At 41.3% G+C, this 12,302-nt stretch overlaps 1 protein-coding gene across 1 annotated transcript in view; it reads left to right on the top strand.

Moving 5' to 3' along the window:
• Positions 1–12,302, top strand: part of LOC136879289 (ribosomal RNA-processing protein 7 homolog A) — a 144,793-nt gene that overhangs the window by 22,062 nt on the left and 110,429 nt on the right. Inside the window, exon 3 of the mRNA XM_067153114.2 lies at positions 4,086–4,211. Coding sequence (XP_067009215.2) covers positions 4,086–4,211 — 126 coding nt within the window. The remainder of the gene's footprint in view (positions 1–4,085; positions 4,212–12,302) is intronic.

The following is a 12,302-nucleotide window of genomic DNA, read 5'->3' as shown; positions in this document are numbered from 1 at the left end:
CAGAAATTTACGATCGACTGCCTGACACCATCAAAATCCTCTGAAAAATATCACTACAAAGTGTGATTGAAGTCATAAAACCAGTTAAAGAGTCTATCGCAGACTTAGTTGTAGGATTCGAAAGGCATATTGACATAATTGAAAGTCAGGGGAGGAATATAAGTTTCCATAAGTGGGTAAATACTTCCTCCATCACTGAATTCAGACTAGCATTTAATGAGTATAAAGTTGCTGCAGTAGAAAATCCCTCTTTAGACTTGGTCTGGTTTGGTCTTTCGGCCCTAACTGGGGGTATGCCTCATTCAAATGTAGAAGTCAATCATGTGTTCTGCCGTATGGTAAAATGTTGTTTTTTATGTGTTTTCTGATTTGTTGGAACAAATGCAGCTTACATGTCATCAGAAAAATCAACAGACACCCCAAGTGCTTCTGGAAGAGGTGCAGTGAAGAAGAGATAAAGGATGGTATATATTTTTGACAGGTTAGCTCAGTATCATTAAAAAAAAATTGGATGTTCATAAATTTTTGTTCTCCTTGAGCTGTTGCACTTAAAAAAGGAGAGAGAGAGAGAGTGTGTGTGTGTTTTGAGTTTTTGATATGTTGTTAGTGTTGGGCGAGTAATGTAATGTCCAAGTTTTATACCTTGGAGTGCCACCGCATCCCACTTGGCATTGGAAAAACATCAATATACATTTTTTTTACCTTTTCTCTGTTTTTACAAAATATCTCTTCAACGGCTGGTCTGACAAGAAAGTACATTCATTCCAAATTTAAAACAGAGTAAATTTTGTGCAGTTTGAGCCCTAATTCAGCTCTCTAGCTTACGTAATGATTGAGATACAGGCTTTCTAGCAATCATATTTTTATCAAGAATTTGCTAAAGTTGTGACTTTTCATCAAATTTTGTTAAATATGTCCTAAACTGAGGTGTTTAGAGCAAGCATTATCTGGATCAGTTTTTTTTAAAGATGAGTAAATTTGCTGTACATAGAGCAGTAAAGGACATTTCTATGACCAATATTTCAAGATTTGCAGTTATTTGATTAAAGGCTATAAAAAAATTCTGCACATATAATATTTGTGTTTGTAATTTATTTTTCAATCTACATTCTCTGTCATTACAACTTTATGTTTGGATATAATGAATCAATAAGGATACAGTCATGAAAAGAGTTTAAAAAATGTGTACTAAGTTTGTATACCACAAGTTAAAAATAGGACATTAGTAGTGAGACATCCGGGAGATAGGAGGTTTGAATCCCACTGTCAGTAGCCCTGAAGATGGTTTTCCATGGTTTCCCATTTTCACACCCGGTAAATGCTGGGGCTGTACCTTACTTAAGGCCACGGCCGCTTCCTTCCAACTCCAAATCAGAATGGTTCATACTTTCATTTATGGACGTTGCAGGGTCATCTTCATCTTCAGTGCAGTCTTCAAATAGAGAGATGTCAGGCACATTTTCACAAGCTTCTCCCAGGGAACAGGAGCACAGAGAACATATGAGACCTGCTTTCTGGCGACCACAAGCGTTCTTGCACCCTTTCTTGAAGTTGCAAGTTAAGGAGAGATTCAGGAGCCAGATTTTCTTCCATTTTACGGTAGGCGAGGCCTAATCGGATAGGTACCCAGTCCCACTAAAGAGGACTTTTCTCATGTCCTAACCACTTCTGCATCTGATCATAACATCTCAAGGCATGAAATCGTGTTGCATCCACAATTAGGGGTAAACATACTAGACAAGATGTTATTCTAGTTGCTGACTGGGTAAGTGCAATTCATTGAGATTGGATACAAAGGTTCTGAGGTTGCCCCCATATAAATGAATCAGAAAAGCAAAATCCTGCAAAGATGAGCCCACACCCGGTCTCTGTGTTTTCAAGGAAAGTTCTTACTATCCCAAGCTTTAGAATTGAATCAGCTCACTGGTCAGAGGAACTTGAACTTCTATCAAGACTAGTAACTAAAGTTTTCAACTATACTCAGTTATAGTAATTTCACAATCCAACTTTACTAGCTTGCCTGTAGGCCATAATTTTTTCTAGAAACTCATATGAATGACTTTTCTAACCAGTTCTATACATTCTCAACACCAATTACCTGCAAGTTGACAATGGTTATGTTTTTCTTAATTGGCATTGGATAGAACAAATCAAGAACTACCCATTGCTTTTTAATGTGTGAATTTTAAAGTATCCCTATTTTATATTTTGCATAAGTTATCTTATTATTATGCCTGAAGATGTCCCATTGGGATGAAACAAGTTCCATTTTACTAACATAATGTTATTCTGAAAACAATAAAAGAAAGTGTATTGCAAAGGTGGAACTTTTACCTGAGAATACCATAACCCTATCATTATAGCTTGAGATTTCACGGTATTGATTTTGAGTCTGTTTAATCTAACCCTCAGTTCGACATGTGCAAGTTTTTGATTAATTTTACATATTGCTTCATGAACACTGATTACTTTCATGTGAGCATAGACTTGTAAATTATCTGCATATAGATAATATTTACATTTTTCAATATTCAATGAAATATTGTTAATATATAGGGTAAAGAGAAGAGGAGAAATTAGGGAATATTGAGGCGTCCCTGTCTCAGCCCGGTTCCATAAGGTCACTTACCTGATCAACATTGCAATACTAGCTCCTAAAAAACATCCAAAGACGATCAGGGAAAATGTCCAGTCTGGCCAATGAAATAAGAGAGATCTGACACCAATATAGATTAGTCATTGTTCCAGGAGTGGTGTTGAACAATTGGACAAATTCCCCACCAGCTGTATGATGCATTTTATCAGCTATCGTTGATGACAGGCCCTGGAGATCTCGTTATTATTGCAGCCAGCAGCAGTTGATGGGCCCGGAAATCTCAGTTTTTACACACGGACATCATTTGCAGCTTGTTGTGCTATCTGTTGATTAAACTTTGAACTACTTACAAGCATGTCCTGGAGTAGTGGGATTGCAGATGTTAGTGCGGATATGTTTCTCCACTTGCACGCTCTTTGCAACCATGAAAACTTCATATACACATGGGTGTTCTTACGCGCCAGGAGTCATTGTACAAGATGGCATGCCCATGGCAACATGCCACGTGTGACAACAAAATATTTCAATATTTATATGCAGATTCATTATCTGATGTGCCATATGGGTGATGGGCCCTGAGAATTCTTGTAGCTTCACAGCTGATGGTAGGTGACTGGCTACAAGAATTCTCAGTTTTATGCACCTCGTATTTCCTATTTTGTATTTCACGTAGCTGCCTCGCTCTTCTTTTCTACATTAATCTTTGCAGCTCTCATATTGTGATCTTATTGGGTTGGATGTACCAAACATCATTCCAAAAACTTTTCACTTGCCAGATGTTGGTGCAGAGATATATCGGAATTGTTGACATTACTGCTGTTCAATTCTCTGTACAAGCGCCTCGGGTGGGTTTCATATTTGCTGTTCTCTCAATGCCTTGGTGACTTTCTGGGTATCTTCAGATTCGATGTGCATATACAGGGAGCTTCTGCTTCAGTCTGTCAAAGATTTCCCTGAGGGTGGTGGTGGTGGTTTCTTTTTTTTTTTTTAGAATAAAGTTCTAGTGGATGAAAGTGTAAGCATGAGTCTCTTGTAATTCTAGTATCTCCTAGCTAAATTATTGAGTTTAATTACTTTTGTCAAAAATAAAAAATAATCTATAACTTTCTCCTCTAGCCAGCTATCCATAATAATCACTTTGATGTCTTATAACCGGGCCAGTTGGCCATGTGGTTAGAAGCGCGCAGCTGTGAGCTTATATCCGGGGGATAGTGGGTTCGAATCCCACTGTCGGCAGCCCTGAAAATGGTTTTCCATGGTTTCCCGTTTTCACACCAGGTAAATGCTGGGGCTGTACCTTACTTAAGGCCATGGCCGCTTCCTTCCAACTCCTAGCCCTTTCCTCTCCCATCGTCGCCATAAGACCTATCTGTGTCGGTGCGACGTAAAGCCACTAGCAAAAAAAATTTAAAAAAATAAAAGCGATGTCTTATAAAGTTGTAATATGAATGTTATTGTGATTGGTTGTTGTTTTTCTTGTATGATATAGGAATGTTTCAAACGACTCTTTGAACCATGTGGGGAAGTAACAGCTGTTTATTTCCATCAGAAGCCTTCTGCAAGTTTATCTCCAATGGAAGATTCATCTATCTTTTCAAAGAATCTGTCTATTAAGGTATGTACATGCTAATGAATCTTGTTAGTTTACTGTAGAGTTTGAAATGACACCTGAGGATCATCCGTATGTTGATGGTAAAGGCCGAAAAATTTAGGCTAGAATTTTAAAATTATAGCAAATATTTTTACCTTAATGTTTCTGAACCTCAGAAGCTGAATGGTCAGCATACTGGCCTTCGGTTCAGAGGGTCCCGGGTTCGATTTCCGGCTGGGTCGGGGATTTTAATCTTCATTGGTTAATTCCAATGGCTCGGGGGCTGGGTGTTTGTACTGCCCCAACATCCCTGCAACTCGCACACCACACATAACACTATCCTCCACGACAATAACATGCAGTTGCCTACACATGGCAGATGCCGCCCACCCTCATTGGAGGGTCTGCCTTACAAGGGCTGCACTCGGCTAAAAATAGCCACACAAAATTATTATACCTCAGAAACAAAAGGATGGATATAAAATTTTCTGTAGATTACAGGAAAGGACAAAACTTGAAATTGAATATGACTTTTGTCATATTCTAGCTATTTCAAATGCCTATTTTTACAGCTGGTCTATGAAACTGTAGAAAGAGAAATTGTTATTTTTGAAAATTAATCCTGAAACTTAATTAAAGGTAACTTACACTGATCAGCAAGAATATTATGACCAATTACCTGATAGCCAGAATGTCCACCTTTGGCACGGCCTTCCCCCTGTTCCTCGTTCCCAAGGAATCAGGAAAAGGGACGGGTCTTATATGATCTTAGCGCCTGGACTCCCTCCATTGATCGCCCTCACTTTTCTGTCTAAGGCCCAGCTCAGGCATTAGCTTCCATCCCTTCTAATCATCCAGCCTGCAAGCTCGACTTGCGTTTCGGTTTCTTTCAGATCCCGATTAGTACGGTTACTCGCCATCCTTATGGTATCCTATACCGGGGACGGTGGTATCAGTGGACCCGCCTGCCGATGGGGCACAGCCTGGCCCCATCCATCATGCAACGCTGGGCCATAGCAGTGCAGAATTTCTGACCCAGGAGTTCGGCGTCCAGATGATTCCCTATCTGGACGATTGGCTCATTCACAGTCCAGACCTCGCATGTGACCTGATGTATCAGATTGACGTTGTCAGTGAACAAGATCAAGAAGTATCGTACATTGGTTGCAGACCATTTACAACCCTTCATGTTTCCCAACGGCATGGCATTTTTCAGCAAGATAATACACCATGTCACAAGGCTAGGAGTGTGATGGAGTGGTTTGAGGAACACAGTGGAGAATTGGAATTGATGTGCTGGCCCTCCCAACTGGCCAGATCTTAACCCGATCAAACACATCTGGAATGTGATTGAACGTGGCATCAGAGCTCATTGACCCCCTCCCCGGAATTTACGGGAATTAGGTGGCTTGTGTGTGCACATGTGGTGCCAGCTACTCCAGCGACCTACCAAGGCGTCACTGATTCCATGCCAAGATGCGTCGCCACTGTTATCCGTGCAAAAACGATCTCCCTCCTCCGCCACTGATAGACTGCTCACCAGGCCACGTCCCTTCTGCGCTTATATAGGTGCACGTACGATGGAAAAAAAAGCACTGGTGAGAGCCGCAAGTGGCCGAGGAGTTTGGTGAGCAAGTCTCTCCGCGGCCCAGACAGAGAAGGAGCGTGTCCAGGCAAGCCCAGGTGCACCCTATCCCCTCCCCGAGCACCGAGATGGACCCCTTAAGTGCTTTAATAAAATTCATATATACAATAAATGTGGTACAGTTTACAAGCGAGAGAAACACTCGGACACAAATATAACAAGTCCGGCATAGCCAGAAATAAAACAGAAAATGCAAAAGAATAGTCCACAACTCGGCCACACAGATGGATGTAGAGGCACCGAGGCAGGTAACGATGCTCTTCACGTCTCAGGTTGCACCACCAGTTGCTCCACCTCGGGCGCCGCGGCCCCTGCCACGACAAGACGTGGCCCGACTGACCGCGGGTGCCCGGGTGGGTTGTTGGAACTGAAAGCCTGGAGGCTACTAATATGGTTTAAATGATCAGGTAGTCTCCCATTGCTGACGCAAAATGAATAGCATAGTTCCAGCCCTTTGTCAGGGCTATATAGAGCAGTGATGCACAAGTATAGGAGTACTGTCACTGCCCTAAGTCCATGCGATTCCAGAGCCTGGGCCTTGTGCTGGTCCCGTCCTGTTGGTGTGGCTGGTACAAGTTGTTTCAGCATCTCGGCGAGGCGGTAAACACACTGGTTGTCCGGGACGGGTAGTGAGTTGGGGTAGGATGGCGGTGTAATGCACGTTAGTTGATTTCGTCCTCATCGTCGGTGTCCTGGTCGTCTTCTGGATCGTCGGAGTGCTGGCTCGGGGCTGCATCCTGTTGGCATTCCTCGTCGTGTTGCCGACGTCGGAGAGGTTGCTGGCGTTGTAGCTGCTCTTCAAGGCGCTGGGCGGTGGCGATCAGGCCTTGCCAATTTACATTCTCTGGTGGAGCCTCTCCTGGCTGTTGCTTGGGTTGCTGGTCCATATCCTGAGGTGCAGTGAGGTCCGTGCAGGAGCGGGTAAGCCAACCAAGAGCAGGGGTGCCTGCAGGAGCATTCAGTGTAGGGGATGCCTGTCTGCTGCTTTGGTTCTTGGTAATAGTACTAGTTTGCTTGGCTTGTCGAAAGTAGGTGTTGACACTGGCTTGCTTTGACATTCTCACACTAAGAAGAAGACCTCCCTCCTCCGCTAGTGGCACTTTGAATATCCTCATTTCGAAGAAATGTATCTTTCAGAAAATTAATCCCACTTGTCAAAATATGTTCCTTGTCGCTCGTGAAATTCTTATCCAACACACCTGATAACTGTATTTTGCTGAAAACTCCTGAAAGTGTTGTAGCAGAAACAAACTTTTCTTCCATTGGGTGTTTGGTGTTCTGAAGTTACTGTAATGACTTAATTGTATTATTTACATGCACTCTTATCTGATCATGCCTCTGAAATACAAGTTAGTTTTTTGAGTATACTCAGATAGTCATACAAGAAGTGTTCAACTCAATGGTCAGCGTTGAGGCCTTCGGTTCAGAGGATCCTGGGTTCGATTCCCGGCCGTGTCGGGGATTTTAATCACGTCTGATTAATTCTCCTGACCCGGCGACTGGGTGTTTGTGTTTGTTCCAACACTTTCTTCTTCATATTCAGACAGACTACACTATCAACCACCACGGAAACACGCAGTAGTGATTACATCCCTCCATATAGGGTTGGCGTCAGGAAGGGCATCAGGTCGTAAAACAGGGCCAAATCCACATTTGCAACACAGTTCACACCCGTGACCCCACAGATGTGGGAAAAGCGGTAGAAGAAGTCGTACAAAAAGTTAATTGCGATGACAGATTTGAAGGCCTTGATCTTCTTTAGAAGACCTTTACCCATGATTCATTCTTCACCTTTCCTTTCAGAAATACAGTGGAACCTCGATTCTCCGTTTTTGGAGGGACCACGAAAAAAAAAGAACATTCAACACGGGAAAACGGAACATCCGGGAATGAATTAACCATCAACAATTTGGCTAAACATCACAAAAATGAAATATGTATACAGTACGTATAATCTTAAAAAATACCCCTAAACCAAACCAAACTACAGTCTCAATGGGTCTCCTGCCTACCAAGCGACCGCTGTTCGGTCCGAAGGGCTGCAGATTACGAGGTGACGCATGGTCAGTGTGACGAATCCTTTCAGCCGTTATTCCTGGCTCTCTAGACTGGGGTCGCCATCTCACCACTAAATAGCTCCTCAATTAAAGGTAATTGTAGAATGAGTGAAACTGGAACCAGCCGTCATATCCAGGTAGAAATGCCTGACCTGGCCGGGAATCGAGCATCTTTGATCAGCCGAACTCTTCGAAAATCTAATACCCGTAACGCCAAGCCAAACAACAATTGACCACAAGTAGTTTTTTATTCCCGAATGTAAGTATCGATCCTCAAATTCTCGAATGCTTTATATTCAGTTCTGCCTGTCACTAATCACATTCAAATTGAAAAGAGAAAAAAATATCATTAACATTTCTGAAATTACTGTTATTTGCGACCATGACTCAACTGGAAAGTGCGCTCGCTGTACAGTTCGCTACAGTACCGGTACGACTGCAAAATGATACAAAGTTTTTAAATGTAACGTGTGCAAAAAAAAGACTGCAGTTTTTATAACATTTTAACACAAGAACGTGAAATTCCCAGTCTTATATTAGTAGCAAAACAGTAATCCGCAATCCCAAAACTTCTCGTGGCTTTATGTACAGAATGTATGGTGCAACATCTGTTCTGGTCTCGATAACATAATTGTATACGATAATATTAACATACTAAATTTGTGTTACTTAAGAAGGAGCAGTTTCGATTCATGCCTGAAAGCCCAGTGACTCTACAGTGCCCTGAGGGAAGTGCTGAAAACCCGTTCGGTGATACACTCAAAAAAAGTAAAAAAATAAACATGTGTCGCTGGACATAATGTAGACGTTTTGCAAGTATGAACATTTGACAAAACTTGTTCCGTCTTCAAGTAAAGCTGTCAAAATGCATTCTGTCTCCTTCCAATTGTTGTGGACACTCTCTGCTTGATGATTTCCGAGGATTCTCTAAACAATACCACCCGAATGCAATGCTAAGATGGTCCCTTATGCAAGTTCACGGCCGATCGCTTTTCCAGTATGGTACAGTACTTCCTCATATTACTGCAATGACGGGGTGTTAACACCAAGATCCATAAGTATGCCGCAGCTGCCCTTTCGTGATATACAAGTTCTTGAAAAACACATGATCGAGGATTTAGCGTTGATGGGACCGAACTTTCTGGACGGTTGATCTGGGAAATAGTTTCTTCGAGGAGCGGATAATGCAGGATTTTTACAACGTGATTTAATTAGGATGCTCGCAGGACCATGTAATTTGAACGAATAATACGGGAAAACGTAGTCAGGAATGGAATGAACCCATCTAGCGGCGAGGATAGGAAATGTGCCGGCTGCTGAAGCCTGTCCCACTCTTCTGGGACAGTGATAAATAATTGACAAATGAAATGATATTGAAAAGTGTTGCTGGCATGAAAGTTGACAGGGAAGACCGGAGTATCCGGAGAAAAACCTGTCCCGCCTCTGCTTTGTCCAGCACAAATCTCACATGGAGTGGCCGGGATTTGAACCACGGTATCCAGCGGTGAGAGGCTGGTGCGCTACCGCCTAAGCCACAGAAGCACGCCAAGCATGGTGTAGCATCGTAATTAGTGTGAATAGGACTCAGTGAAGTTAGTTGTACTTGTATATCAACGTATGAACGTTTTAAGTGAAAATGAGCAGAACTCAGAGGAAAGAGTTCAAGCGAATAGCACTAACAATAAAAGACAAAGTGGGGATTATAAGGAAGGTGGAGTCCTCTACACTTTCCTGTGTTGCTTTGGCAAAGGTGCTGGGGATGCTGCCGTCTACTTTGAATGGTATTCTAGCGAAGAAAGAAGAGATCTTTGCTTCTGCAGGGAATACTTCAGCAAATTGTAAGAAAGTTAAATCTGTAAAGTACGATGAAGAAAACAAGCTCTACTAATATGGTTTAAACAGCAGCGAAGTTTAAATATACCTTTCAGTGGGACTATTGTGAAGAAGAAAGCCGAAGAAATTGCATGCAAATTAAAGGTAACTTTTACCGCATCAACGGGTGGCTGGACCGCTTTAAAAATCAAGCCGGCATCGTTTACAAAACAGTTTGTTGCGAAGCAGAGAGTGTAAGTGCAGAGGAAAGGAAAGAGTGGAAGGAAATGGTTCTTTCTGCTAAAATACGCAAACCTTGCAACGTTTTTAATCTTGATGAATTCGCACTTTTTACCAGCTTATCCCGGATAAGTCTCTAGTTATGAAAGGAGAATCTTGCCACAGGGTAAAATTAAGTAAAATGCAAGATATGGTATTGGTTGGTGCTAATATGGAAGGAACTGAAAAACTACCTCAACTGATGATAGGGAAGTCTAGGAAGCTACGTTGTTTCTAAAATGTCAGGATTTTACCGTGCAAGTACACCAGCAACAAGTCAGCTCAGATGACAAGTTCCCTGTTGGAAGAGTATATGCAGGCATTAGATGCAAAAATGGGGAGCCAGAACAGGAAGATTGTCGTGTTTATGGACCACTGCCCTGCTCATCCCAAGGAGTGGCCCCATTTAAGGAACATCAAGGTAGAATTTTTTTTCATCAAATACTACATCAGTACTACAGCCCTTGGACCAAGGAATCATTAAGGTAACGAAGCAGAGAGTCGCTTAAGTGCGGCCAGTATCCAGTAATCGGGAGATCGTGGGTTCGAGCCCCACTGTCGGCAGCCCTGAAGATGGTTTTCCATGGTTTCCCATTTTCACACCAGGCAAATGCCGGGGCTGTACCTTAATTAAGGTCATGGCCGCTTCCTTCCAATTCCTAGGCCTTTCCTATCCCATCGTCGCCGTAAGACATATCTGTGTCGGTGCGACGTAAAGCAGAAAAAAAAAAACGAAGCAGAGGTACCAAAAATCGGTTGTGCGCCATGTGCTGCTACACATGGAAGCAGGTAAACCCATCTACAAACCATCTCTTTTGGACACAATGCATTTCATTGCTTCATCATGGGATTCAGTAGAGCCTGTAATAATAGCAAATTGCTTCAAGAAAGCAGGCTTCAGTGGTGGTACCAACAGCATTGTTATGGAAGTTGGTGATGGAGAGCTTGGGTGCTGGAAAACTGTACAGGAGAAGATGGAGATTACCAGTAGTTTCAATGACTTCACTGCCATTGATTATATGGTAATCACTTGCGAGGAGCAGACCATCAATCAGATCTGCAAGGAAATTCATGCAGGAGATTAGGAGATAAAAGAATGAGAAGAAGAAGAAGAAGAGAATCCCCCAAGACCATCTTGCAGTGAGGTAAGAATCTGCCTTGAAAAACTGAGGTGGTTTATGGAACGTTCAGCCAGTGTGCCTCAGAACACATGGAAAATGGAGAGGTTTACACTTTAAGAAAGCAGTAAAAACCTGAAACAGTCCACTCTGGAAATTTCTTTTCCGAGTGTTTGAAAATGTATTTAATGTCTAATCCAGTACAGAATTTACACAATACGGTATGTTATTATTTTACTTTATCTCTAAAAATACATGTCAGGATAATCAAATTTTTATATTGTGGCTTTCTTTTAGCAGCTCATATATATCGGCCTATTTCGGTATTGTTCACAAACAAGGATATCTGTTGGCTGTGTGTTTCACATGTATTTCAAAGTACAGAATAAGTTTTTGGGCATTAGCCCTTTTAAGAAGTTTCCTGCTTAAGAAGGTTTTTTTTTTTTTTTGCAGTCTCTTGACAAACTTAACAGAGTTTCACTGTATTTTGACTTTATGACCTATTTATGCTTTTCTGAGCCTATAAAAACATTTTTTTTTGCTTTAAATGTTATACATTTAAAAAAGTAAGCAGTAATATTATTGATTTATTATATCATTTCGATGTGAATGACAGCTCATTTTTTGTGCTAAGAAGCAGTTACTTAAAATTCCTTTCAATGCTCATTGTAACTGATTTTTAAAAATCCTTTCAATGCACTTTAGTAAAACCTTATTTCAAGACAAGATGTAGCCTAACAAACGCTTAACAGCATGTCTACATTGTTGTATTTTATTTTGTAGAATATTATTTCAAATCTTCTGTTGTCTCTATGTAGCCATTTATACTTCTGCAAATCATCCAAACAATCTGGAAGCAAAATTGGGGACATAAAGAGAAATGTAAAATAAATATCTAAATCGTAATTTTAATCAAACAGTTTCTAATCATTTTAATTATTCCTGAGCAATATGAACAAAAAAGTTTATTTATACAAAGTATCCTTTTTAGGTTTCTGCTGATAAGGAGAGTCATTTAGTACAACACCAGAAAATGCCATTGCAACAGGAAAATACAAAAAAGAAACAATACTAGAAACAATACTAAATACTAAACCTCTACATCAATCAAAGAATAAACATCGAAAGTCATGAAAAGTGTGCAAGGTGAGGATCGGGAAAGGAGTAAGACGGATGTTCCTTATCACCATTTCTATTTAATTTG

The sequence above is a fragment of the Anabrus simplex genome, chromosome 1 (genome assembly GCF_040414725.1).
Source record: "Anabrus simplex isolate iqAnaSimp1 chromosome 1, ASM4041472v1, whole genome shotgun sequence".
Lineage (NCBI taxonomy): Eukaryota > Metazoa > Arthropoda > Insecta > Orthoptera > Tettigoniidae > Anabrus > Anabrus simplex.
Note: the sequence above shows the minus strand (reverse complement) of the source record. Positions and strands in the feature narration are given on the sequence as shown.